This window comes from Anolis sagrei, chromosome 5 (assembly GCF_037176765.1).
Source record: "Anolis sagrei isolate rAnoSag1 chromosome 5, rAnoSag1.mat, whole genome shotgun sequence".
In the NCBI taxonomy this organism is placed as follows: domain Eukaryota; kingdom Metazoa; phylum Chordata; class Lepidosauria; order Squamata; family Dactyloidae; genus Anolis; species Anolis sagrei.
Window position 1 is genome coordinate 179,417,002 of NC_090025.1, and position 26,333 is coordinate 179,443,334.

The 26,333-nt window shown below is 37.6% G+C and overlaps 1 protein-coding gene across 2 annotated transcripts in view; it reads left to right on the top strand.

Annotated features, from left to right (window-relative positions):
- CACNA1C (calcium voltage-gated channel subunit alpha1 C) overlaps positions 1 to 26,333 on the top strand; it is a 527,762-nt gene that overhangs the window by 136,963 nt on the left and 364,466 nt on the right. Inside the window, exon 3 of one of the 2 annotated variants that reach the window (XM_060776701.2) lies at positions 2,312 to 2,415. In XM_060776701.2, coding sequence (XP_060632684.2) covers positions 2,312 to 2,415 — 104 coding nt within the window. Of the gene's footprint in view, positions 1 to 2,311; positions 2,416 to 26,333 lie in introns of those variants that run through there. The other variant, XM_067469287.1, reaches the window with a different exon arrangement.

The following is a 26,333-nucleotide window of genomic DNA, read 5'->3' on the forward strand; positions in this document are numbered from 1 at the left end:
CTGTTGTGTGCATCTTCAGGTCATTTACAACTTACGACCTCATCACATTGGCAAATTTCCCTGTTGTAGAACACTTTGCCATTGCAGTCAGCATGGAGTTCTCTGAATCTCATCACATGATGCATAGCTACTTATGATGGGGCTCCGTGCTGATTGCATCATCGAAGTGTTTTACCACCAGGAACTCTGAACACGGAAGACTACCCGTGTTCTGATAGAAAATGCTAGGAGCAGCGTGGGAGCAGGCCAGAAAGTTATGCTTTACTGCATGTGATAGCCAAGCAGGTGATGTGAGCAATGCGGGGCACTGGGCAACAGATTCGTCTTGCTACCCACGATTTGCCCTGCTGCCCCATGATTTGCCCTGTTGCCCTATGGATTCCCTGCATCAAAGACCTCCATGTGATGAAGTACTCTGAACAACCCTAAAGTGAACCTATTGTTTTTTCTTGGCAATGTTTGTTTTGGGGTTTGCCATACTCTATCTCAAAAGCAAAGAGAGTATGGCTTCTCTAAGGCCATCTAGTCATTTTCTGTGGCTTAGCAGGGATTTGAAATCTGGTCTCTTGGAGCCTTATTTCAACCCTCAATCTACTGCACACTGTACAGTTAGCCATCTGTGCGCACAGATTCAACTACCCACAACTTTAAAACAATTGTTTAAAAATCCAAAAGCAAAGTTTGACTTTGCCATTTTATATAAGAGACACCATTTTACTATGCCATAGTTTGATAAAATCAGCATACACTAAACCTCAGCAGATACCAAGGGTCCATTGTATTTCGCTATGCTATTCTATATCATGCCATGCCTCATGATAGTGTTGAAAATCTACCTTGAGAGCACAACAAACACAAGACAAATAGGGCAAGGCAGTCCTGATATACATTTCAGCAACTTTTTAGACTCTTTGATTTTAAGACATGACTGACTTGGTACATCTATCCTGTGAAAACCTTTCCCTTCCTTATATGCTGCAATTGTGTGGCACCTGCCAGATAAAGAGGATATTTTGAGGGGAAAGACTTAACAAATAGTGTATGTCTGTGTATAACAAGAGCTGGAACCTATATTGTTGCAGGCTTGCATTCATTCACACTAGTTTGTGTTATTTTCTTTCTTCCTTGTCACAATGCAAAGTCTCCATAGAGAATTTGACAATACTCAGGAAACTCTGGCTACATGATTTTAAGAGAAGCAAATAGTGAATCCAACCTATTATGTGTCAACATACATGTTTTTAAATAGAACTTATGGTAAGAATGTTCCTGGTATTTTACTTTAAGACAGTTAATTGTGACCTCTAAACAACCTCTTGACCAGTGACCCCTTTGACCCAAGACTACTTGACCAGAGACTACTTGACCAAGGACCACTTTGACCAGGTACCACTCTCCAAAATTAGTGCCAAAAGGGTTACAAATCCATTTTTGGTCAACTTTAGATTCAGATTGGGGTGCTAATTCAGAAAATTGCTTAGGATAGACCACATCAGCTCTAGTTTCTGATACAGAACATATGCCATGGTCAGCAACAGGGAAGGAGTGGCAGGCAGCATGAAAGGAGCGGAAATAAAATGAATACCATTTAATAAATAAAGAGGAAGGAGGCTCGCAGTCCAGATTTTCATCCTTGTGGCCCACTGGTGGTCTGTGGCTCACAGGTTAAGAACCATTGCTCTAGAGGAGTATTGTGTCTATTTAGGTGCATGTGTGAGTTTGCATATGCGAGTTTGCGTATGCACACTCAAATAAAAATAATCTCCCTTGAAAGATTAAAATGAAGAATATGTTAAAACAAACACATATTTTAAAGCCCTGCCTCCTGGTGCTTCTTTCAGTATATCTTTCAAGCATTCCTTTTCCAAAGCTATCAATGGAAGTTTGAAAAATAGTGAACCATTGCATAGAAAGAATTCGGAAGTATTTTCTAAATGATAGGAATAACAACAGTTTGAAAATATACTGTAAATGCAATAAGAATGCAAAGGAACATGTTTGAGGTGGATTGTTTAATAAATAGCAGCTTAGTTCAAGAGGGGGAAAATAAACTGAAAATTCTAAGTATAGGAACTTTTAAAGAAACTAGTGTTTATTCTGGCACGCGACTGACTCACCGTGCTTTTGACATATTAGGAAGAAACTTGGCTGGGAGGGTTGAAAAGCACTTTAAAGGGCACATGTTTCTTTTCAAAATACAAGGGATTATGAATGTCTTATTTAAACAAAATTCTTTCAAATCTTTTTCCTGTTTTAGTGAAGTTGTTGAATGTGATTTTAAAAAATGCTTCCTTAACTCCATTCCTCAGACCATTTGAAATCATTATTTTACTGACTATTTTTGCCAATTGTGTGGCCTTAGCTATCTATATCCCTTTTCCAGAAGATGACTCCAATGCTACTAATTCCAATCTGGTAAGTTCTTGTTTTTACTATTTATTGTTATATGTTATATGTTTGCTTCCACTTGTATGACTGAGCAGAGTAACTTTTGGGAGATTGGATGAAGAGTCACAGGTTTACATCATTGAGATGTTTGGATTTCAGGTTGTAAGCGGATTGTGTATGATTAAAAATGGCACCAGTTACTTGGCTCCGACATATCCACTTATCTATACTATATGTTTGATCATATTATTGGAAAATGTAACTTACTGAGTGATGAAAATTGTTTTAGAAACTTTGCACCCTTCAATGACAATTCTCAGACTCCCATCATTAGATTGTGAAGCTGGTGTATCTTTAGTGTAGATATTTCTTTTTGGGTTCAATGTTAAAATCTTTATTTTTTGCATTGTTTTGGTGACAAAATGTCTGAAAGTATATTGTGCAATTTTTTTTTTAGTGGCAGCTGCTCCGTATTTCAGTTGTATCTATTTTATGTAGGAATACTATTGAATTCTATTGTTTCTAGGTGATGGGCAGTGTCAGAACTACATTTTAGGACAAGGTAGAATTCATTTCTATTATACACAAACTCTTCAGTGTATTTGAAAGATGGTGGCTTCCCCTCCTTTGCCTGGAATGGTTTTTGTAAATGAAGTATTTCAGCCAGGATATCAGAATAGACATCTGCTGAGAGAAGAGAAAACATGGACAGTTCTCTACATTGATAAAGTAGGAAGTTATAGCAAATAAGTGAGAGAAGCTCAATTTACAATTGGACAAATACGGTAATCTATAATGACAGGATAAAACATTTCCTCTGCTCTTCTATGAAAAAGGTTGCACATACTTAAAACTATTGATAATGCGAATAGGAAACAGCAAAATCTTGATTTTTCATTCTTTTATTTGCTCTAAACATATGAATGGGATTTTAGAGAGATCATACAAGAAAATGGAATATTTACAGCAAAGGAAATTCTCAAGGGTGGATTGAATCATGCTGGGCTGTGTGTGAAGATTTCACTGAAGATATAGAACTAGAAAATGATGGCTTCATATTCAAAACAGAAACACTAGAGCATGTATGGTCATTACGCAATGTAACGAAATTTGAGAGTGCCATTTCCTGTTTAATTGTGTGGCATTTAATTTGAAAGTAGTTGTTCTACTCCAGAAACTTTGTTTTTGTGGTTGCCACTATGTTGAATTGGTTGAGACTCACTGAGATATTAATTGAAAAACTACAGCAAAATTTGCAATAGGATGTCCTGCAAAAACAAAGTTCTGACAGTTTAGCAAACCTTTTCCATGTTTTTTATGATAGAACCAGTTAAGAAATGACGTGTTGCATGGTGTTATTCAGGCTTTGGTCACTGTGACGGAGTACCCTTTCGTGAAGCATTTTCCATTGAGCAAACAGTCTTCTAATGCAGCTTGAAAATAAGTCTTTGGTATGAAGCTTAAAACTTTTTCTGTTTTGCTTTGGGAAAGAGGGGAAGGGTTAGATGATTTTAGGTTTTTACAAAGAGGATTACGACGTCACCATGACTTAAAATATGTGTAGCAAAGACCCAGTGTTCTTCTCATGATTTGATGAAAATCTGGTATTGAAATTCAGATACTGACAATTGATTAGTTCTTCTTTAAAAATATTAGGTGGGATGGTGGGTTGAGAAAGAGGAAGTAGCTTCAGAAAGGGTACATCTTGCAGAGATGGAAATTGGATGTACTGTACTTTGAAAAGTAAACCAGTCAACTGTACAGAAAATTATCTCCAACCATGGCTAATATGCCAACTAGCACTTGTTACAATAACCAAGGGGCAAAATTCTAAAACCCCAATTCGGGTCTGTAGGTGTATGCACACGAGCATATTTTCTCTTCTCAATAATAGTAACTGTGTGTTCTATCAGAAGTAGTTTTTAAAGGCTGACTTTGATACAACATAGAATACTGGAGTAGAGTGAGGGAAAAAACACTGCGGTGTACAGAGAATTTAAACAGAAACAAAAAAGGGAATAGTTTTGGGAAGTTATTTATTATTATTATTTATTTCGAACATTTCTACCCTGTCCTTCTCAACCCCTAGGGGGACTCAGGGCGGCTTACAATTGGCAATAATTTAATGCCGCATCATAAAATACAGAATACAGAATAACAAATATAACAATTAACATGAACATTAATAAATAAAGATTAAAACAGTAAACTTTTGACACATATATAACTATAACTATATAACTTCTGTAAAAGGAGCTTCCTAAATTATGGCCAAATGTCACAACTTAACAACATCAGCAGCAACAGCAGCAGGAAGTTTCCTTTGACTTAAGGCATAGTTAAAATTAACAGTATATAAGAGCTAAGAAGCAAACTGCCATAACATTTTAAAGCAGTTAAAACAAATTAAATTAGCAACAACATATACAAATAAAGTACATTATGTAAGTCCCATTTCCCTTGGATAATACATTGTTAAAGGCCTGCTGGAATGAAAAGGATTTTGTAGAAAGATAATAAGGAAAGTGCCAGTGTAGTCTCACTGGGAAAGGAATTTCAGGGCCTGGAAGTCACTCCCATTCCTTTACTTTTTGAATTATTGTGTCTGTCATAACTCCTAAAATTGTGAAAAAGTAATTTATCATGATTCATTGATTCCTGTTACATAATAACTATACCTGTGTTTAATCGAGTCTAATGTGCCTTTGAATCGAATGCACATCTTAATTTTCAAAACCCTGAAACCAAAAAAGTATTTGCTGCCAAATGTAATGTGCAACAGCAAAAAGTGCACTCTTTGTAATTTGGTTCCAAAATGTGTATATTACAGCGGCAGTATGCTTATAATTCCTTCTTTAAAAACAAAAGTGTTAGAACACCAAAGTTTTCAGCAATGGAAAAGAAAGCCTTGGGGTTCATCTATGCTATAGAATTAATCCACTTTAACTGCCCTGGCTCAATCTTATGTGGTCATGACAGCTGTAGTTTGGGATCATGGGGGCTGCCAAAGAATGCTGATGCCTTATCAAAGTACAAATCCCAGCATTGCATAGCATTGAACCATGGCATTTAAATTAGGGGTGACGGCCCTCAAATAGGAGCTCCAGGTGCTCCTGAAGTAGCTTCCCCTTTTGCTTTGGCTCAGTACTAAGATTACCAGCCAAAAAAGGTGAGCATTAGGATTGTATCCTTAATTGTTGCAGCTTAGTTTTGCAGCACAAATAGGCACAAATCCTTATTAACAGACTGTAATTCCACTGTTGGCAAATTGCTTTATGGACATTGGTAAACATGTATGATTTCTTTAATATGAGGAGTATTATGCATTCCATATTGAATCTGGGAAGTGGGAACGTAAGAGTCCAGCACATCTAAAATGGGCCAGATGATTACCTGTTGCCAGGAGTTGATGGAACGTATAGTACAATACATAAGGAGGCAGAGATGAGTAATTTAGTTCAGATGTAGTATTCTAGCAAAGCTACAACTTTCCTGTAGATTAACTTTGCAGAGTAATACTGGCAGTCAAAGTGGGACGCTGTGGAAGATACTTTTACCTAATTGGGTGAAGTTATTATATTGTTTGTAACTGCATTTTAATCTCATTTTGCTTTATTAATTTTATATTGTTTGATTTTTGTCATAATTAGCCACTTTGTGTGCTGTTCTTTGAAAGAAAAGCAGGGTATAAATCCAATAAATAAATAATTTTTTTATCTAATTTGCTCGCAACAGCTCTGTGATTGCATGTCAGATACTGTCCAGAAGTAGATGCTTGAAACTGCATCTGTAACCTTTTGAGTGCAAAGCATGCACTCTATTATAGAATCACATCTCCTCTGAATCTGACATGACTGTTGCAAAATAAAATAAAATCTTTAAAATTAAGGTGCAGATTAAAATAGTATTTACTTCCTGTCTTAATATGTATTTGATGGGTTTTTATTAATAGGTTGAGATCAATACTTTAATTTTTAAACCACTCCATGTCTTGGTCACAGACTAGATAACAATGTGAAAAACACAATGTTGCTAAATCAGTTGGATTGATTTACATCTCATATTTTTGTTGACTGTTTTACTAGACATCTGCAGAGGTGCCTACATGGTTTTGAAGAAGGAAGAGGGGGGGGGGGGAATTGCCAGATCATGTGGGCACCTCTGCCAATGTGAAAACAGGAGGAGAGGAGACTGACCCCTTTTCATGCGCAGCTTATGCAGGTTCAGCAGAAGTGCTCACATAGAACTCTATTCTGGCTAGGAACGATGAAGGTGATAGCATGGCCATAATTCCTCCCTTTCCCTGCACTGATAAATGCAGGGAAAAGGTGACAGTACCAGTGTCCAATCTGAACAGTGGATTGGGTCAAATCAGATCCAGTGTAGCTGTCCAGACTGCCCCAAAGTGTGGGGTACTCTGGAATTTACAGCAAACTGTGGAGTATCCCCTGACTTTGCCCAAAGCAGAACACAGTTGGTTTAAAGCAAAACCCACAAAAATTGGGATATTCACCAGAAGTAGCAATGCATCAAGCCAGATTTCCATTCAGGGTGAATCATGGGGTTTTAGCAATGTAGACAAGCAGTTAGTCTATTTCAGCATGAGATGGAAAGACAGGGGATGACAGAATCCAGCTGCATCTTTAAGTAACTGGTTAATTTAGCGTGACCGTTTTATGATTATCAATCTACTTCTTTAGATGAGAGAGAATTATGTACAGTGACAGACTTTTATATACCCGTGATTATAATTCCAGGTCCATCAGTGCATCTGAAAAATTGGCTTGAAATCCATGAAAACTCATGCTGGAATCAATCAGCCACAAAATATTGCTGCTGGCTGATTCTCCTTCCCTCTTTTCCATTTTTGAGTTGAATGTGTGATTTATGAACCGTGTTTGCTATACATTGTTCACACATTCAACCATAAAGTGTTGACTAGTCAAGTGGAGATTCACATTTTTTCCACAAATCATATAGCAATGTGATATTCATGTTTTAAATGTGATATTCATGTTAAAGAAAACTTTAACATTTCAACTGCCTTTCTTTAAATACTTAGAAAACTTCTTAACACTTTTGATGATCTAGCTGGAATTACTCTGAAAAAACTAATTCATGATTTTCCTTCTTGGAGGAGGGGTACAGATTATGCTCTCATAGGAGGGTATTGGTTTCAGTAAGGTTATAGGCGGTTCATTCTTGTCTTGTTCTGCTGGTTTTGTATTTACTTTGTTTCTATTAACCTGTACATACAACTGGAAGGGAATCTTATTGAACACAAAGCTAATAAACTCCACAGAGACTTTGCAAAAAAACAAAACAAAACAAAACAAAAACAAAAACACAACCCACCAATGATGAAAGTTTGTACTTGTGACCTTGGATAAAGCACAGTGATGCTTTTCATAGTGTAAGGGTAATTTAAACCAGCCTGCACATGAGGATCATATTTGATATAAAGTATTTTTGCTTCAATCTCAATGAGTTATGTGTTAATGGACCATCACAAACAGAAAATCATAGGTAGCAACTATAGGAACGTGAGAAGAAAATCTTTGGGTATCACTTGAGTGGAATTCGTGGACTCGCACAAGCCTGGTCAATTTCACATCAAGGTGATAACATGAGCCTAACACTGTGGTTTACAGCACATCTCACCGAGTTGATTATTTTTGTTTTTAAGAGTCAGGAGGAAATCAGCTGTTTCATCTGTTCAACCTTCTCTTGTCCTTGTAATAGTTGTAACATTTTCTTATTTCAAAACTTGAATTTAGAGCTTCTTCTGCAATTACATTTGTGCATTTTTAGAGGTAGATTAAAGTTACTTGTTTTCATTCATTCTATGAAAATTGAATTGTTCCTTCTGAAGCAAGGAAGATGGAATTGTTATGTCTCTGTGACAAACTGTGCTTACTGCTTACTCTGGATGCCTTTGTGTGAGAGAGTGAGAGCACATAATTGTATGTCTGGCTTGTTAATTGGAGATTACTTTTGTGGACAGCTGAAGAGATATCTGGTCTGTATTGGTAATGAAGGACTGTTGATAGACCTTTGATATTAGACCAGTGCTGGGGATAGATCTATACCAAAATTTATGAGCTGGCAAAGACATTGCATTTAATTCAGAAATTATAGCAAAAATGATTACATTACAATTTCAAACAGTGTTTCAGTCCATCTTCCCATTTTCTTCACCACTTATTTTATAAGCTATTTTTTCATAAATTATGTTTGGAATGACTCCAATGAATTTATAGAAGTGAATAGCAAGGGTTGATTCAGAAGGATTAGTGGACTTAAATGTACTCTTGATGATTGCCTAACTAATTTTACTTTGACCAACAATTATGCCACATCAATGTGTAAAGCTGTCCACAATGAATTAGCAAGAACTGAGGAATTTCTCAGCAAAGTGATATGTCTGCCATGGATGTCTTGAAATGTCTTCTTTGATTTTTTTGTCATATGCAAAAATAAACATTTTCAAACATTCTCCTGTTTACAAAAATGTTTACACTTTTTGGCATTTGAGGACTTCATTGTGAAAACTTCATTTTCACACAAAAATAGTATTTTGTGCCAAGCACCATATTTTGCATGAAAACCAGTGAATTTTACACAAAAAATATTGTTTTTTGCACAAATGAAATTTTAACAAAACAAAATACATTTTTTCCAGCTCTCAGCACTGAAGAATAAGTGATGGCATAGCACAAACTAAAAGATGATTTTATGCAAGATTACAGTGCAGGAGACCAATGGACCTCAATGTCTATGTTCCTCCTAATTAGGAACATGAGAAAATAGTGTACATGTGTCAAAAATAGTGATTAAAAATATTCTTTAAAAATGAAGTCCAGATAGGATTCCCCCTATATCAGTGGTTCTCAACCTGGGGTCCCCAGATGTTTTTAGCCTTCAACTCCCAGAAATCCTAACAGCTGGTAAACTGGTTGGAATTTCTTGGAGTTATAGGCCAAAAACATCTGGGGACTCCAGGTTGAGAACCACTGCTCTATATGGTTTCTCTAATCCCTCTCTTTGGGATGTGGAAAATTTGATGCCCATTCTCATCACTGTGTTTTTAAGATTGGAACCAGGTGTTGCAAGTAGAACCAGAAATTATATAAATGAACAGAAGTAGAATTACAAAACATGACAGTCCTCAAAGCTGTTGTGCAATTGTTCTATAGACTGCAGATTGTTTTATCATTGTAGAAATGAAACAACAAAGAGGAAAGCACAAAAGTAGAGGTAATGAGTATCTCCCCACCATTCTGTTTTGGCTTGATGTGGTAGAGATAACTAGGATGAGAATCTGAGTGATCTTGTCAGGGCATCTCTGGTTGCCTTTACTCTGTTGTGATATTTCACACCACTTGTGTTTGTCCATTTATCTCTGTTTCAATTTTTTTAAATGTATGTATATACACCTGCTGAGCTTGTCCAGCTTTGGACTTGACCTCACACAGCAAGTATACAACTAAAATGTTATATCTGGGTCATGTGTTGCAGCTGCTGAACTCACTGCTCCTCTTTGTAACCCTCTGTTCCCTCCAACTGTGATGTCAACACCTTTTGCCACATGGACTATATTTGGCATTAGCAGGGTCCAGATGTCTAATTTCTACAGTATGCACTTTCTAACTACAGCATTTCTGTAATTCCCCAGTTAATTATATTGGCACCTATGCAGCTGCTTTTTGGTTTGTCTTGTTAAATTTGCACTGATGGAAAACGTTATGGTTTTGGAAGGATTCCTGCCAGTCTGCTACTAGCTCAGAGAGTTTAAAGCTTGTGTGCAGGAGAGTGGAGGGAACTCAAGAGGAGACCATCTGTGTGTGATAGTCTTTATTTGGCTAAACAAAATAGAAAATGTGTTTTTTAACAGTTATTCCCAAATGAAAACTTAATGGATCTGTGTTATTAAAGTTCTTTTACACATAAATTTTAATTTAATTTTTGTAGTTGCATTCTATTAATTTATATAATTTTAAAAGGACTGGGCTTATTAAATATTACCTTTGATAATTGTCTACTATTATGATAATAAGCAAATATTAATTGCTATTTGTCAGAAATAAAACTACTTTTCTATATACCATGTATACTATTTCTACTCAATGCTTGTCATTATGTCCCAGTTGTTTTAGGTTCCCTCAGTGCTCCCTTTTTCATTACATAGTCCACCTTCTTACTGTCAGTTGCTCTTCCACCTTTTAATACCACAATCAATGAAGGGCTCAAAATGTTCCCTTCTAATGAAGACATCATTGTCTGCTCTCTGCAGAAATGCATCCTGGATTTAAATATTGTATTGTATTTCTAAATCCAAGAGTTATTATTCTGTGGACTGTTTACTGATTCTGTAAAACTTTTTCTTAAAAATATTCTACTAATTTTAAAAGATAAAATATTTGTTTTCCCCAGTGTTCCATGAAATTCCCAAAATTTACAATTGTGGTAACTGCAAAATACTAATTATTTTATATCTCAGCATTCAAATCATAAAGATCATAAAGATCACCTGATAAAATAAATATTTTAAAATGTTTATTATTTATTTGTTTGTTTAATTTATATTCCGCTTTTCTCACCCTAGGGGACTCAAAGCGGTTCACAGCAAGGTAAATAGCAAAATTCAGTGCCTCACATAAAATGTAAAATACATCACATATCTAAAATAACATATAACTATAGATTAAAAAATAATAAACTATAAAACATTGGACAAAGACAAAAATAAAACATAGAACATTGGACATTGCACCAATCCTGAGGTTATAATTTCAGTACTTCATCACACTCCCTGTTGTTTTCAGTTGTTTTCTAAACACCATGAGGGAGGGCAGTGATCTAATCTCACTGGGGTGGGAGTTTCACAGCCGAGGGGCCACCACTGAGAAGGCCTTTATCTCCTGTCCCCACCAGTTGCATCTGTGAGGGTGGTGGGACCAAGAGCAGGACCTCCTCAGCCAATCTTAATGCTCTAACTGGTTCATAAAGGAAGATGCATTCAGATGGGTAAGCTGGACCGGAACCTGTTAGGGATTTATAGGCTAAAGGCAGCACTTTGAATTGTGCTGGGTAGCAAACTGGCAGCCAGTGGAGCTGGCTCAACAGGGGGGTTGTATGTTCCCTTTGTGCCGCTCCAGTTAGAAACCTAGCTGCCGCTCGTTGGACTGCTTGAAGCTCCCAAACAGTCTTCAAAGGCAAGCCCATGTAGAGTGTGTTGCAGTAGTCTATTCAGGATGTAATAAGAGTGTGGACCACCATGGCCAAGTCTGACTTCTCAAGTTACAGGCGCAGCTGGCACACAAGTTTTAATTGTGCGAATGCTCCCCTGGCCACCGCTAAAACCTGAGTTTCCAGGCTCAGCTATGAATCCAGGGGAACACCCAAGCTGCGAACCTGTGACTTCATGTGGAATGTAGCCCTCGTCCAGCACAGACTGTAACCCTATACCCTGTTCAGCCTTACAACTGACCAGGAGTACCTCTGTTGTGTCTGGATTCAGTTTCAATTTGTTTGCCCTCATCCAGACCATCACAGCTGCCCAGTGTCCTTAGCAGCAGGTGGAAAAGAGTAAAACAGTTGAACGTCATCTGCGTACAGTGGCATCACACTCCAAAAATTCGAATAATCTCTCCCAATGGCTTCATGTAGATGTTAAACAAGATGGGGGGCAGTACTGAACCCTGTGGGACCCCACAGGACAATGGCTGCGGGGTCAAGCAGATGTCCCCCAACCACGCCATCTGGGAACGATCCTCCAGGAAGGACTGGAGCCACTGCAAAACAGTGCCTCCAAGCCCCATTCCCACAACGCATCCCAGAAGGACACTGTGGTCTATGGTATCAAAAGCCACTGTGAAATCCAGGAGAATCGACAGGGACACACTCCCCCTGTCAAGTTTCTACATAGATCAGCCACTAAGGAGACCAAGGCTGTTTCAGTTTCATGATCCGCCCTAAAGCCCAATTGCGAGGGGTCTAGATAATCAGTTTATTTCAAGAACACCAGGAGTTGCAAGGCCAACATATGTTCCAAGACTTTTCTATATTTCATCTAGATAGTAAGAGACATGTTCTTATTCCAGTTTTTTTTATTGCAACACAACTTTAAAGCAGATTATAGTAAAAGCCAGTGTTTTGCTAGATGCCTCCACATCAAAAAGTAAAGATTCAGGCTCACATTTTCCTTGTTCAAAACTCTGCTAATGATAGCATAAAGGAGATCCATTTTATAAATTATAATCCCATTATAGTGATCTCTTATTAGGATTGTCTTCATGCTTAGAAAAGCAAATTAATAATAGCAAGAGTGTACATTTTCAGAAAAACCTAGATAAAATTGTGCTGAGGAAGAATCTCAGTGGATGCATTCTGAATAAGCTTGAAACCAGTGCCAGCTGACCAAAAATTGGCCCTAGCCACATGGCAAATTCAATGTGCATTAGAGCCTTCTACATGACCAAGCAGTCATCTGATTATTTTGTCACATTGCCAGATTGATTTTCAGCACACAATGAAATGGTCTACTCCTACTCTGAAAATCAATTTGGATGTATGGTGTTCAAAACAGGCAACTGCTTAGTTGTATGGTAAGAGAAAGCTCACATTAAACTCAAACAATTTTTGTGAAAAGATTTTTGTTTTGTTAAAGGGTGGCTGGTGACCTACAATAATTTAAGCAGCTACCAAAGTCAAAGAGCTGGAAAAGATCAGTGGTAGATTTACCCTGTAGCAGCGGCACCTCACGCTTTGTCTTTGACAGACAAATGAAACAGGGGGAAATAGAGGATGAAATGGTGCTAGCTGCTCCCTTTTGATATTAGTCTTTAGCACATTTAAGTGGGTGAAATAGATTTACTATCAATAGAGGAGATTACTTAACAGATAAGTTATTTCATAATGCCCCTTTCCCACCATGTTTGTTAGCCTTTCAAAGAAGGTTTAGTGGTGAAATAATAATTAGTGGCAAATAACTTGCCTTGATGATTGTAAGCTTAGAACAAAAAGGAGGTAATTTCTCACAGTTCATTAGCACTGAATAGAATTCATGAGCCTGAATATCATATTGCCAAGTGTGATTCTCCTTCTCCAACTTTGGAGCAGCTACATGCTTTATGTAAGACATGCTCCTTTTTGAGACTTCATTCTAAAATGAATTTTTAAACTTGTAAGATTATCTGGTCCAAGAGAGTAATACATCTTTAAATTTGCAGAAAAAAAGAAAAAAAGAAAAAAAAGCCAGCTGCCTTATACTGAGTTGTAGTAGTTGGATGTTGGCCTGGAACTTGGCAGATTTTGGTTGGCACTGAGTCATGCAAGTCCCTTTTACCTGGTTATTTTGGCAAGAGCAGAACTATATATGCCACTTTGAGAGCAAGAGTATAAATGCAACTATGTAGATAATCATACATATTTAGCTCAGTGTTGTTTACTCTGACTTGCAGTAGTTTGTTTGGGCTCCACGTAGGGGGTTGTCATAGCCTTGCTTGGAGATATCAGGCAATAAATCTGCATTGAAAGCACGTGCTGACTTTGTACAAGCCTTCCGCAATTCAAACAATAGATTTGTAAAACATCAAATACCTTATTTATATTAAATAGTAGAGAGAAAATAAATCTAGAAAAATGCTATCATTTATGATAGAATGGTCTTTGACAACTATGGTAACAGCGTTAGATTTGCTGGGGTAAATTTTAGTGTTCGGTGTCAATTTGCTTTAGAAGTGTTTACCTTTGCGCGCATATGAAAAGATTGCTTTGAAAAGGGATACCACAGAGATATTGAACCCACTAGCATGGAAAGATGTTCACTATTTGTATTCAGGCTGCCATGTTTCAAAAGCAAATCATGTTCCTTTTTCCTGCTTTATTCATCTATTATTTGAACCCTTTTTCGAACCAGATGGAGATGACATTGTCAAATCTAGGTGTGAATTTGGAAGAGCATGTTTGAATCAGTGAGTGGGTTTTATTGTGACTGATTCCCTACTTGCATCTAAACCTGAGCTGTGATGGTTTTCTGACAGTGAGTATTGTTGTGTGCAGGATACAAAGAGAGACTTTGTTGAGCAAATACCTGCAGTATCATGAAACAGAATCTTAAAGGAACAACTGGATTTTAAAGGAATAACAATTCATGAAGAGGTATTGCAGGGTATTTCGAATAGTTGGTGACCTGAACCATAGCCAGTTTAATTAGGTAATTTTAGACCTTGGACTTAATGCAACTACAAGAAGCTCCTTAAATGGTTATGTGCATTGTTTCTCTGCGAAGCACACAACTAACATTTCTCTTTCTCTGATCCTAGTCCTTTCCATGCTTCACTGCTGTTTCTATATACCTGCTATATCAGAGGAAAAAAGAACAAAACACTACTTGCCAGCTATGATAAAAATAAATACACTGAGTATGTGCAGTTTTGCATTTTAAATTGACCTAAAGAAGAGCACAGTCATGATTACAAGAATAGAATGGAATGTGTTTCTGCTGACCTGATGCTAAAAGCATTTGCTTCAGAATGCCTATAATTTGTTTATATAAAGGAGAAATATTATTCAGAAGTAAAGCAAGAAACGCAAGCATGCATGTGTAAGGCTGGCTACTTTCCGACTATAAAATAATTTTTAAAAATAAGAAGAAAGAAAAATGCCTGGCCAATCACCAATAGACAAAGAGGATCCTAACAGACTGATGTTAGACCATCTTCTAATACTGGAGCTGTCCATCACTTACTGCTTTTTAGATAATACACATTAAAATTTGAACATTTTAAGTTTTTATTCTTGTTCATATTAATTGTGTATATTAGTCTTCTTTCTAGAGAAAGGCAGTAACAAAAACACAGATAATTGATTTAAATAATTGTTGTTGTTCATTCGTTTAGTCGTCTCCGACTCTTCGTGACCTCATGGACCAGCCTACGCCAGAGCTCCCTGTCGGCCGTTACCACCCCCAGCTCCTTCAAGGTCAGTCCAGTCACTTCAAGGATGCCATCCATCCATCTTGCCCTTGGTCGGCCCCTCTTCCTTTTGCCTTCCACTTTCCCCAGCATGATTGTCTTCTCTAGGCTTTCCTGTCTCCTCATGATGTGGCCAAAGTACTTCAACTTTGTCTCTAGTATCTTTCCCTCCAGTGAGCAGTCGGGCTTTATTTCCTGGAGGATGGACTGGTTGGATCTTCTCGCAGTCCAAGGCACTCTCAGAACTTTCCTCCAACACCACAGCTCAAAAGCATCTATCTTCCTTCGCTCAGCCTTCCCTAAGGTCCAGCTCTCACATCCGTAGGTGACTACAGGGAATACCATGGCTTTGACTAGGCGGATCTTTGTTGCCAGTCTGATGTCTCTACTCTTCACTATTTTATCGAGACTGGACATTGCTCTCCTCCCAAGAAGTAAGCGTCTTCTGATTTCCTGGCCACAGTCTGCATCTGCAGTAATCTTTGCACCTAGAAATACAAAGTCTGTCACGGCCTCCACGGTTTCTCCCTCTATTTTCCAGTTGTCAATCATTCTTGTTGCCATAATCTTGGTTTTTTTGACGTTTAGCTGCAACCCGGCTTTTGCGCTTTCTTCTTTCACCTTGATTAGAAGGCTCCTCAGCTCCTCCTCGCTTTCGGCCATCAGAGTGGTGTCATCTGCATATCTGAGGTTGTTAATGTTTCTTCCAGCAATTTTCACCCCAGCTTTGCATTCATCAAGCCCCGCACATCGCATGATGTGTTCTGCATACAAGTTAAAAAGGTTGGGTGAGAGTATGCAGCCTTGCCGGACGCCTTTCCCAATCTTGAACCAGTCTGTTGTTCCGTGGTCAGTTCTGACTGTTGCTACTTGGTCCTTGTACAGATTCCTCAGGAGAGAGACAAGGTGGCTTGGGATGCCCATCCCACTAAGAACTTGCCACAATTTATTATGATCCACACAGTCAAAGGCTTTAGAATAGTCAATGAAGCAGAAGTAGATGTTTTTCTGAAACTCCCTGCCTTTCTCCATTATCCAGCGGATATTGGCAATCTGGTCTCTCGTTCCTCTGCCTTTTCTAAACCCAGCTTGAACATCTGGCAACTCTCGCTCCATGAAATCAGCAAACAGCAGCAGTAATTTTTAAAAATGATCCTGTGTAAAGGGTGTAAAAAAAATAAAAACAATAGGAGAGCAGAGCTGTTCCTTGGTTGATCTCATTTTCTGAAATACATTTGGTATGGCGTTCCATGAAATTTGTACCACCACCAAAATCACCTGTTTCTACCCCAATATATGCCACTTCCTTGAAACAGATTGTAGTGCTGTTCTCACAGTAGTTCAATAATAGTGCCCTGAAGGGAAACAGCCTGTCAATACTTTGGGAAATAATGTTAGACTTGGTAAAAAGAAAAAAAAACCCTACTTAACAAACCAGACACCATATCAAAATTCACCCTGGTAGACCACAGCTGCACAAGTGTTCAAGTTCTGCTCAAGAAAAAGATACTTGGCTGGAAAGATATCTAATAGTACCTAGTTATTATTTTTGTTGTTTTCAAGATGTTTTCAACATATGTTTACTCTATCTCAGAGGTTTTATCTCACCAAGAACTCCTCAGAATTTGTGTCACCCTGACCTTTCAGTCAGAGAAAAAAGAAATGCAGTTGTTACCTAATAGTAGCCAGCTATGGCTAGAATTCTAGTATTTGATGGGTTTTTTTCAACAACAACAACAGCAATGATTATAGCAAAACTTATTTTCATCATGATCTCATCAGGGTATCACTCGTGGCTGAGTATGATTGCCTTCCAAGTGTAGAGCCCTGATGGTGGGTACGTGACTGTAGAGACCTATTCTGGATCCACATATTCTTTTACAGTGCGGACATAGATTTCCACATGGAATGCAGTTCTGAAAAGGATTGGCTTGACACACCTTCCTCTTGGCACTTTTCTCCCTTTTGCCCCCCTATCCCCCATTCATGCCTCATCAAAATCCACAGCACTATTGATAACACTGATCGTCACTTCTAACACTCTAGGGGCAGGGCTTCTCAATTCTTGGTGTCTATGCTACAGTTTTTAAGGTTAGCTTTAAGCCCATCTTTAAATCTCTTTTGCTATCCACTAATATTCTGTTTTCTGTTCTTGAGTTGAGAGTAACTGTTTTGAGAGATGGTGATCAACAGTTGGACAACATGGCCAGCCCAGCTAAGTAAATGGCGGAGGATCATTGCTTCAATGCTGGTGGTTTTTGCTTCTCCCAGAATGCTGACATTTGTCTGCCTGTCTTTCCAAGAGATTTGCAGGATTTTTCAAAGACAACACTGATGGAATTACCCCAGAAACTGAAAGTGATAGTTGTAGATCACATTTCGTAGGCATAAAACAAAGTTGAGAGAACAGTAGCTGTATAAACAAGCATCTTGGTATCTCTACAAATCTCCCAATCCTGAAAACACTGCTTCATTCAAAAAAAAAAAAAAGGCTGCACTTGCAGAGCTCAGATGGTGTTGTATTTCGGTGTCAATGTTGACTTCTATGCAAAGATGGCTGCAAAGGTAATGGAAATGCTCAACTTTTTCTAATGCTACACCATTATGCTAAATTTCTGGCACTGCAGAGGAATTGTTTGGTGCCTGGTTGTAGAGCACTTTGATTTTCTCGGTGTTCAGTGAGAAGCCAAGCTTCTCATATGCTTTTGCAAATGTGTTTAAAGTAGACTGCAGGTCTTCTTCTGAATGAGCACAGACTACATTATTATCAGCATTGGAGTTGTATAACACATATTGTTGTGACCTTGGTTTGGCTTTCAGCCTGCTGTGATTGAAAAGCTTGCCACCTGTCCGATAGGTGATTTCCACACTAGTGGGAAGCTTCCTATCAATAAGGTGCACAATCATAGCTACGAAGATGGAAAATAAGATTGGGGCAATAACACATCTCTGTTTGACATCTGATTCCAACTTAAATGGATCAATTTGAGACCCACTGCTGTCTAAGACTGTTGCCATCATGTCATCATAAAGGGGCCCCAGGATGTTCACAAATTTATCAGGGCATTCTATTTTCAAGAGGATAGTCCAGAGAACATTTTGATTCACTGTTTTGAATGCCTTTGTTAGATCAATGAATGCCATGTACAGAGGTTGATTTTGTTATCTGCATTTCTTGGAGCTGTCGTGCAGGGAAGATCTATTCATATCCAATATTCCTCTGGAAGCCATTATGGGATTCAGGGAGGATGTCTTCTGAAATAGGTAAAAGGTAGTTTGTGAGGATTCTTGCAAGGATTTTTACAGTGGAGATTAAAAGGGAGATACCTCGATGATTTCCACAGCCTGTTCTTTCCCCTTTTTGAAAACGGTGATGATAGTGGCATCCTTGAAGTCTATTGGGATCGTCTAAGTCACCCACACTTTTTAAAATAAGCTGTTGGAGTTGTTGCTTCAGCTGTGGTCCACCCTCTTTAAAGATTTCAATAGGAATCCCATCAGGTCAGCTGGCTTTGTTATTTTTTAATTGGCTGATGGCTTTGCTGACTTCCTGCAAACTAGGCAATGCTGCAAGCTCATTCCTCTTAGCTGTTGTGGGATTTGCAAGAGGACTTCCTCAGTCATATTGGAGCTGCATTTAAGGAGGTTATGGTAGTGCTACTTCTATACTGCAGTCTATAACCTGTACAAATTATGCCAATTTGCCTATATGTACTTATTTGGAGAATGTCTGCACTGCTATTTATTTAGATAATGTTATTATAAGTGGTGGTAATAATGGTGTTATTAAGTACTAAAAGCTTTCCATTGACCATAGAAAATCTTGCTTATCAAAACCCAGAAACTTTGGGTAAATATGCATATTATCAGTGACAAGGGAGCACTGTTATTATAGATTTAAAATAACCAGTAATATATAGCAAGTTAGGTAGGGCTCGAAGAATTTCCTGTGAAGACACTGGCAGTAGCAAGATTCCCTACATACTTAATGAACGAATACTTCAAAATGTTAGAAATCAATATAAAACACATAGCAGTGCCATACGGAACAAGAAAATAAGCTTTAGAAATCCTAGATGCCAGCTACCTGGAATTTTTCCAGCTCTGAATTAAGCCTTGTGAACACAATCTGGTAGATGAAATATCATTTCTGATTTGCGAGTAAAATACAAAAACACAAAAGCTTCTTTTAAGCTTCATTTACAGCAGAACTAGAACTGCTAGTAAGAAAAGCATGTGATGTGATCAGGGTCATGTTGTTGTTCTCCAGCCACTGGTACTGAATGGCATAGTGGTTCTGATCCTGGAGATTCTTGTAGCCGTCATGACCGATCGCTATCAGTAGTCCTATCCTTCATGAATTTATCTAAACCAATAGTCATCAGTGCACCCTTTAACTGCAAAACTGATTAATTTATTAAATACATACACCGATAGCTGTGCTGGTGCATGAGAACAACACCCAGAATTAAGGCACAGGTAATAATAATAATTATATAATAATAAAACTTTTTTATACCCCGCCACCATCTCCTGAAGGGACTCGGGGTGGTTCACAAAGCACTCAAGGTGCAAACACACAAAATACAACAAGTGTATAAACAATAACATAAAAACAACAACAAACAACATAACATCATTAAAACCCCACTGGTTAAATCAATAAAATGCAACAATAGTTGCAGATTTAAAACAAACTGCAATCAATATCAGGTAATAGGGATGAAGTTTGTAGTTATCTCCAGTATTGATCTCACAGACAAGTAAATCATTGATGGCTATGCATATGTCAGTCTACACCTACAATGCGTGCTGAGATACAGAATCTATGGTCCTTTTTGAAAGCACAAAGATTAGCTGCAACCTAGAGTTTTGTCAGTTGCCTTTAATGAAATCCATAGGCGATTCTAGAAAAGAGTTATGTTGTGAATTTCAATAATCCAAATGCAAAATGGTTACACTCTTTTATGAATGATGGTGTTCTGGGACCAGAGCTCAAAGATTTAATAAACATTTTCATGTTCCATGATGATGACATCATCTCCCATCCTACCCACCCCAAGTCCTCCATAAATGGAGGACTTCATATATGGTTCCCTCTGAACATATATGAAGACCTTGCAATAGCTGAAGCATAAATTGCTTTTCCAGGTGAAAATATATTGTTGTAAACCATTCCTGTTGGAGTTAGAATCATAGAATCAAAAGAAACCATGTGGGCCAGTTAGTCCAACTCCCTGCCATACAGGAAAAGCACACTCAAAGTACCACTGAGTTTCCACCATACTCTGAGGCAGAGAGTTCCACTGCTGAACAGCTCTTACAGTTAGGACTCAAAAGTTCTTCCTAATGTTCAGGTGGAATCTCCTATCCTGTAATTTGAACCCATTATTCCATCTCCTATTTATTTTATTTATTTATTTAGAAGTTTTATATACCGGCCTTCTCACCTTGAATGAGGGACTCAGGTCAGTTTACAGCATATATGCAAATACAATCTCCTAGTTTCCAGTGCAGCAGAAAAATAAGCCTGCTCCATCTTCCTTATGGCATCCTTTTACATATTTATATATAAGTATTATGCCTCATCTCAACCTTCTCTTCTACAGGCTAAACATGCCCAGTTCTTTAAGGCGATCATCCAGAACTTTGAACATTTTAGTTGCCCTTCTCTGGACACTTTCCAGCTTGTCAATATCTCTTTTGAACTGTGATGCCCAAAATTGGACACAGTATTCCACATGAGGTCTAACCAAAGCAGAATAGAGAGTTATTTTGTGCTTTCAAGTAAACTGAAACTTACAGTGACTCTATTATAGAGGTTTCATGAGCTTTGCTAGTATCTCCCTGAAGGGCAGAAAGAGAATGGATTCTCATGGTGATCCAAACCCTGGTTTCTTGTAGTCCTGGTCCAACACTCAAAACACTACACTGGTTATTCCTGTCATAATGCAAACCATTTTGGGATGGTTTGGTCTTGAATCGGCAATTAAGTCCCACTTGCTATACAAAATATCTGTGCTTAGTGATGTCAAAAATGCTACATCTGTCTGGATTTTTCCTTTCAAGATAAAAATAGTCATGATGTACATAAAAAAAAACACATTATCCTAATGTTCACTGATATTGTGAACAAATAAGAATTTTAACTTCATGGAATATGAATAATGTGTGTCTGTTGATCATAAGACTTTGGCTCCAAATTAGTTTTGGGGATTTTGTCATTTTTTTTCTGTTAGCATTTATAGAATATCCCTTACCTATCCCTCTGTAAAAGTATTTTCATACAGTATAATCTCCCTTTCATCGGAAGATAACAGATTTGAGGTGGATGAATAAATTCCAGGTTGGTAGAGTAACACTTGTCACAAAGCAAGCCTGAAAGCTGGGCTGAGTGCCAGGCATGCAGGGATAGTTTTGCATTAGAGATATCTCAAGATTTATGAAGGGCCTTTTCTTTCTTTCCAATGACTGCTGAAATATTAAAACAGAAAATAAAAATAGTGAGTTATCCTTTTAGGGACATCTGAGAAAAAAAGAAAGAAAGAAAAGAGAGAAAGGGAGAGGGAGATAACAAAACATGTCTACCATTATACATATAACTGAGTGGGTGAGTAGGGTGACAATAGGTAGATATTATAAAATTCTCTCATAAATTTTGGCTCCATGTGCAAGAAATAGTTTTGATGGGAGATATGTTTTTAAATTTTCACCTTGTCCTTTCTTCAAGAACTCCAAGAGCAATAGTTATGTTGTTGTGTGTGCCTTCTATCCATTTCCAATTTAAGGCAACTCTATCATGAGGTTTTCTTGCCAACTTTTATTCAGGGAAGATTTATCTTTCCTTTCTTCTAAGGCTGAGAGAAAAGGACTTGCCCATGGTCACCCAGTGGGTTTCCATGACTGAGCAGGGAACTGAACCCTGGGCTCCAGAGTTATAGCCCAATACTCAAAGCATTACAGTATGGTGGCTCTTACAGCAATATTAGCCTGACAGTAATCACAGGTAGAGAAGGTGAGTTAACGAGACTTGCCTAAGGCTGCCTGATGAATTACACAGATGAGTAGCAGGACTCTTTTCACTCTACCACACTGGCTTTCTTTTCAAAGGCTAATTAGGGGTAGGCATCATGTCACCCTCATGTTGCTTTTTCAGCTTCAGCTCCAGGAGCCCAAACCTTGTTCTAATACAAACAACAACAAAACAATAACCTAAACCCTTCTGTTTTAAAAATGGAAATTTGTTTTTAAGGGGAGGAATTTATGAGTGAAACTGCCCATCTATGGGCTATCTAGAGATCTATCTATATAAAAGTGAAAGTGTATATGTATGTATGTATGCATGTATTGCTTTTCTATATCACAAAGGCTGTTGCTAGATGAAGTCGCCCTCTGTGGTGTCACTCGGAAGGAAAAGTGACGTGTATGAGAAGAAGGGAGGAAAGAAGGAGAGGAGAAGGGAGGGAGGGAGAGAAGAAAGAAAGAAAGAATAGGGAAGGAAGGAAGAAAAAGGAAAGGGGAAAACACCTGGACAATGTTGATAGATATGCTAGTATGCTATTAAACTGGAAGAATGACCTTACGGTGTTAACTCTGAAGCTGTGTAGCCCCAAAGACCCTGAAACCAGCCCCAAGGACAGTGAATTTTCCTCATCTCCTAATTGTGCAATACTCAAGGGCAGTTTCTGATTCCCATCACACACCAGAATGGGCCAGTGGTGCTCACTGAAATCAACCCCACCCCCAACCAGCCAAATAGCCAAAAATGGTACCTATTTAAGCACCACCCTAAAGCAAATTGCCCAAGTCCCTTGTGACAGTGTAGTGTTAACTTCCATTTTCTTCCCCATTAGCAGTCCCACATCCTGCATTGTTCAGGAGTTTTGTTCTATGAACTTCTTTTAAGTTCATTTGTCTCCAGATCCAAGACATCGCCATAATATATAAAATGTCTGTTGTTGAGCCTACTCACATTTTTTTTGCTGTTGAATAGATCATGGTGATAGCTTTTCCAAATGTACAAAGTTGAAAAGTTAAGAATTACTGGGAATAAGGGGCAAGACAGACAACAGTATCTCCTGTCTGCAGCAACATTTGAGTGAAACTATTATAGGCTTGGAAGGTAACAGAAAATGAATGCTTCCAATAAAACAAATCTTTGCTGGGATAGAGCAGATGTTTGATGTTCAATTTCCGAACTGGAGAAGTGTTCTGCATGTTCTATTGCATTAATTTTTGTGATACATCTAAAGTTATTCAGAGTCACAGTTAAATGATTAGTCAAAAGATTAAAGCTGTTTCGAAATGGCAGTTTCCCAGCAGTTCTTGTTGCATAATGCAGAATTATTTGAAAAGTGGAGAAAGCATCACCACATGCAAGTGATCCAAAGTAGTTGACTGGATTTTGATCCCAGCAACATCTGTCATTTTGACTCAGTAACCTGTGCTGACCTCACTAATCACTCAGTCAATCATTTCAGATGTTTTGTCCCAAATGCGTCAGCCTGCTGGCATTCCGGGTGTTTTTACAGGAAAAAATAGAGTCAAATATGCCTACACATAAATGTATTTGTAAAAATACTCGGAATCAGAGAGCTGATTACTTGTAAACCTCATATCATAGGAACTGATGCCTACTACTCTGAGTTTTATTTTTTTTTAAATTGAAACAGTAATTTCTTGAATGAAATGTTTGCTATTGCACTTCCTGTTTCATGGAGTCCATTGAGTCTATGATGTCAGACTAGACATATTTTCGCATACGTTTTATATTGTGGGATCAAATTGTGCCTCACAATTGTCCAATAATTCACAGAATTTTATGGGATTCCAGATTATCCAATCATCTATTTGTTACCTTGCCATGTTTGCTCTAACCACAGAAAATCTGTTAAGGACAAAAGGCGGAATAACTGCACGTTATCTTTTGCTTAGTAGTGTAAAAAGCCATCTGTCTGGAAGCAATTGGTTATGAGCATACTGATTGAATGATCCTATCCAAAAGTTCTCCATTTGAAGTTCCTTGTGTAAGCATTTGTGACAGCAACTTCACATGTTATCATCTATATGATTTGCCACTAAAGCTTGATAAAACAAAAAAGAATGAAACAGCAGGCTTTAACAAGAAAGAATGAAGGTCATATTGATGGGGTTTTTTTTTAGAGCATTCCAGTGATGAAAAAGCATGTAGGGAAACAGAATGGATACTATGGGATGGCATCAGATTACCTGTCTTAGGGGAAATTGTATTAGGAGAGCAAAATATATGTTTACCATTGAATGAGAATAAACACACACTGAAAAGGTAGCAGCAAAATTGAATTGAGCAAGAAAGGGGATCTGATACAGTAAACAAGAGGTAATTTTTCAATGTGTTTTTTGTTGCAAATTTATGAGGAACGGGGAAGGGTACAACAGTATATATAGAACAGGCCCATTTCTAATATCTTATGCCTTTGTCTTCTTCCATTGCAATCTAATACAAAAAAGATTTCTATGATGTTAAAAAAGGGGGGAAAACATTTCTTTCCTAATCTAAAAGAGAAGGATAAACAAGCAGGTGTACAGGTTTTTTTTAAACAAATGAGATAGAAAAGTTGAGAAATGGAAAATAGAAAGCCCTAACTAACACTTCCTACCCTGTCTCTGCTGTCTTCTTCGTAATCAAAAATATCTATTATTTTTGTCATAAAACTTCTTTTCACTGATAGATTGATTTTCCAGGGTCTCTTGGATATCATTGGGGATACTATTATTCTTGTCACTGACTTCTCTATTTTTTTCTTTTCTTGTTATCTGTACTACTAATTTTCCCTTAATAGTATAGAAAATCCAATATTTTCATTTTACTTCTATTAAATAGTCAATAAATGACTGTCATTCTTCTTCAATTTTGGAAGGATCTGGCAATTGTATAAGCCTAGTCAGTTTGTCCATCTCTGCTATGTCTAATTTTTTTAAATCCATAAATCTTGGGTAGGAATTTAATTTTGTTTCCAATAGTAAGTATAACCAATCCATGCTGCAGTTACCATGTACAAAAAGAGTGTCAGAATGTTTTTGGTAGTGTTGAATTTACAAGTCCAAATAGAAAGGCTACTACTGGCTCTAGTGCAGTGGTTCTTAGCCTTCCTAATACTGCAACCCTTTAATACAGTTCGTCATGTTGTGATTATTTATTATTTCCATTACTTTTACCCCGCCCTTCTCAACCCCCGAGGGGGGACTCAGGGCGGCTTACACAGCAATGCACCATTTGATGCCTATACAGTTACAGTTACACATAATAAAGTCATAATTAAAACAATTAAAAACAACTATTACAGTTAAACACACGAAGTAAACAAACCACATTATATGGCCCCCCAACCATAAAATTATTTTCGTTGCTACTTCATAATGGTAATTTTGTTACCGTTATGAATCATAATGTAATTATCTGATATGCAGGATGTATTTTCATTGTTACAAATTGAACATAATTAAAACATAGTGATTAATCATAAAAACAATATGTAAATATAACAAACCTACAGAACCCATGACCCCCGAAGTACCAGAAACATACATGAAACAAAACTGTAGGCAATACTGCAAGCATGAATCTTATTGATAGTCCTAATCTGAGGATAACTTATTCCCATAATTCATGTTTATTTTTAAAAAATAAATAGGTCATAAACAGCCAATTTCAACACATGGTATAGGAAGATAATATATATGGTTCAATCATGAAAAGGCAAGAAAAAATCATTGTGTAGAAATAAATCATAGAAAGTTGAATACTAATGTTGTATTTCTTTCCTCTGCTTCAGTTGTTAGAATGGGTTAAACAGAATAAATATGCTATCACATGTTTAATACTTACGTTTGTACAAGTGGAATACTCTGTTATTAAAAAGAAGGACCTAGGGCACATAGTGGGAAAGCAGATCAGTAAAAGGGGCATACCTCTGTTTTTATATTTAC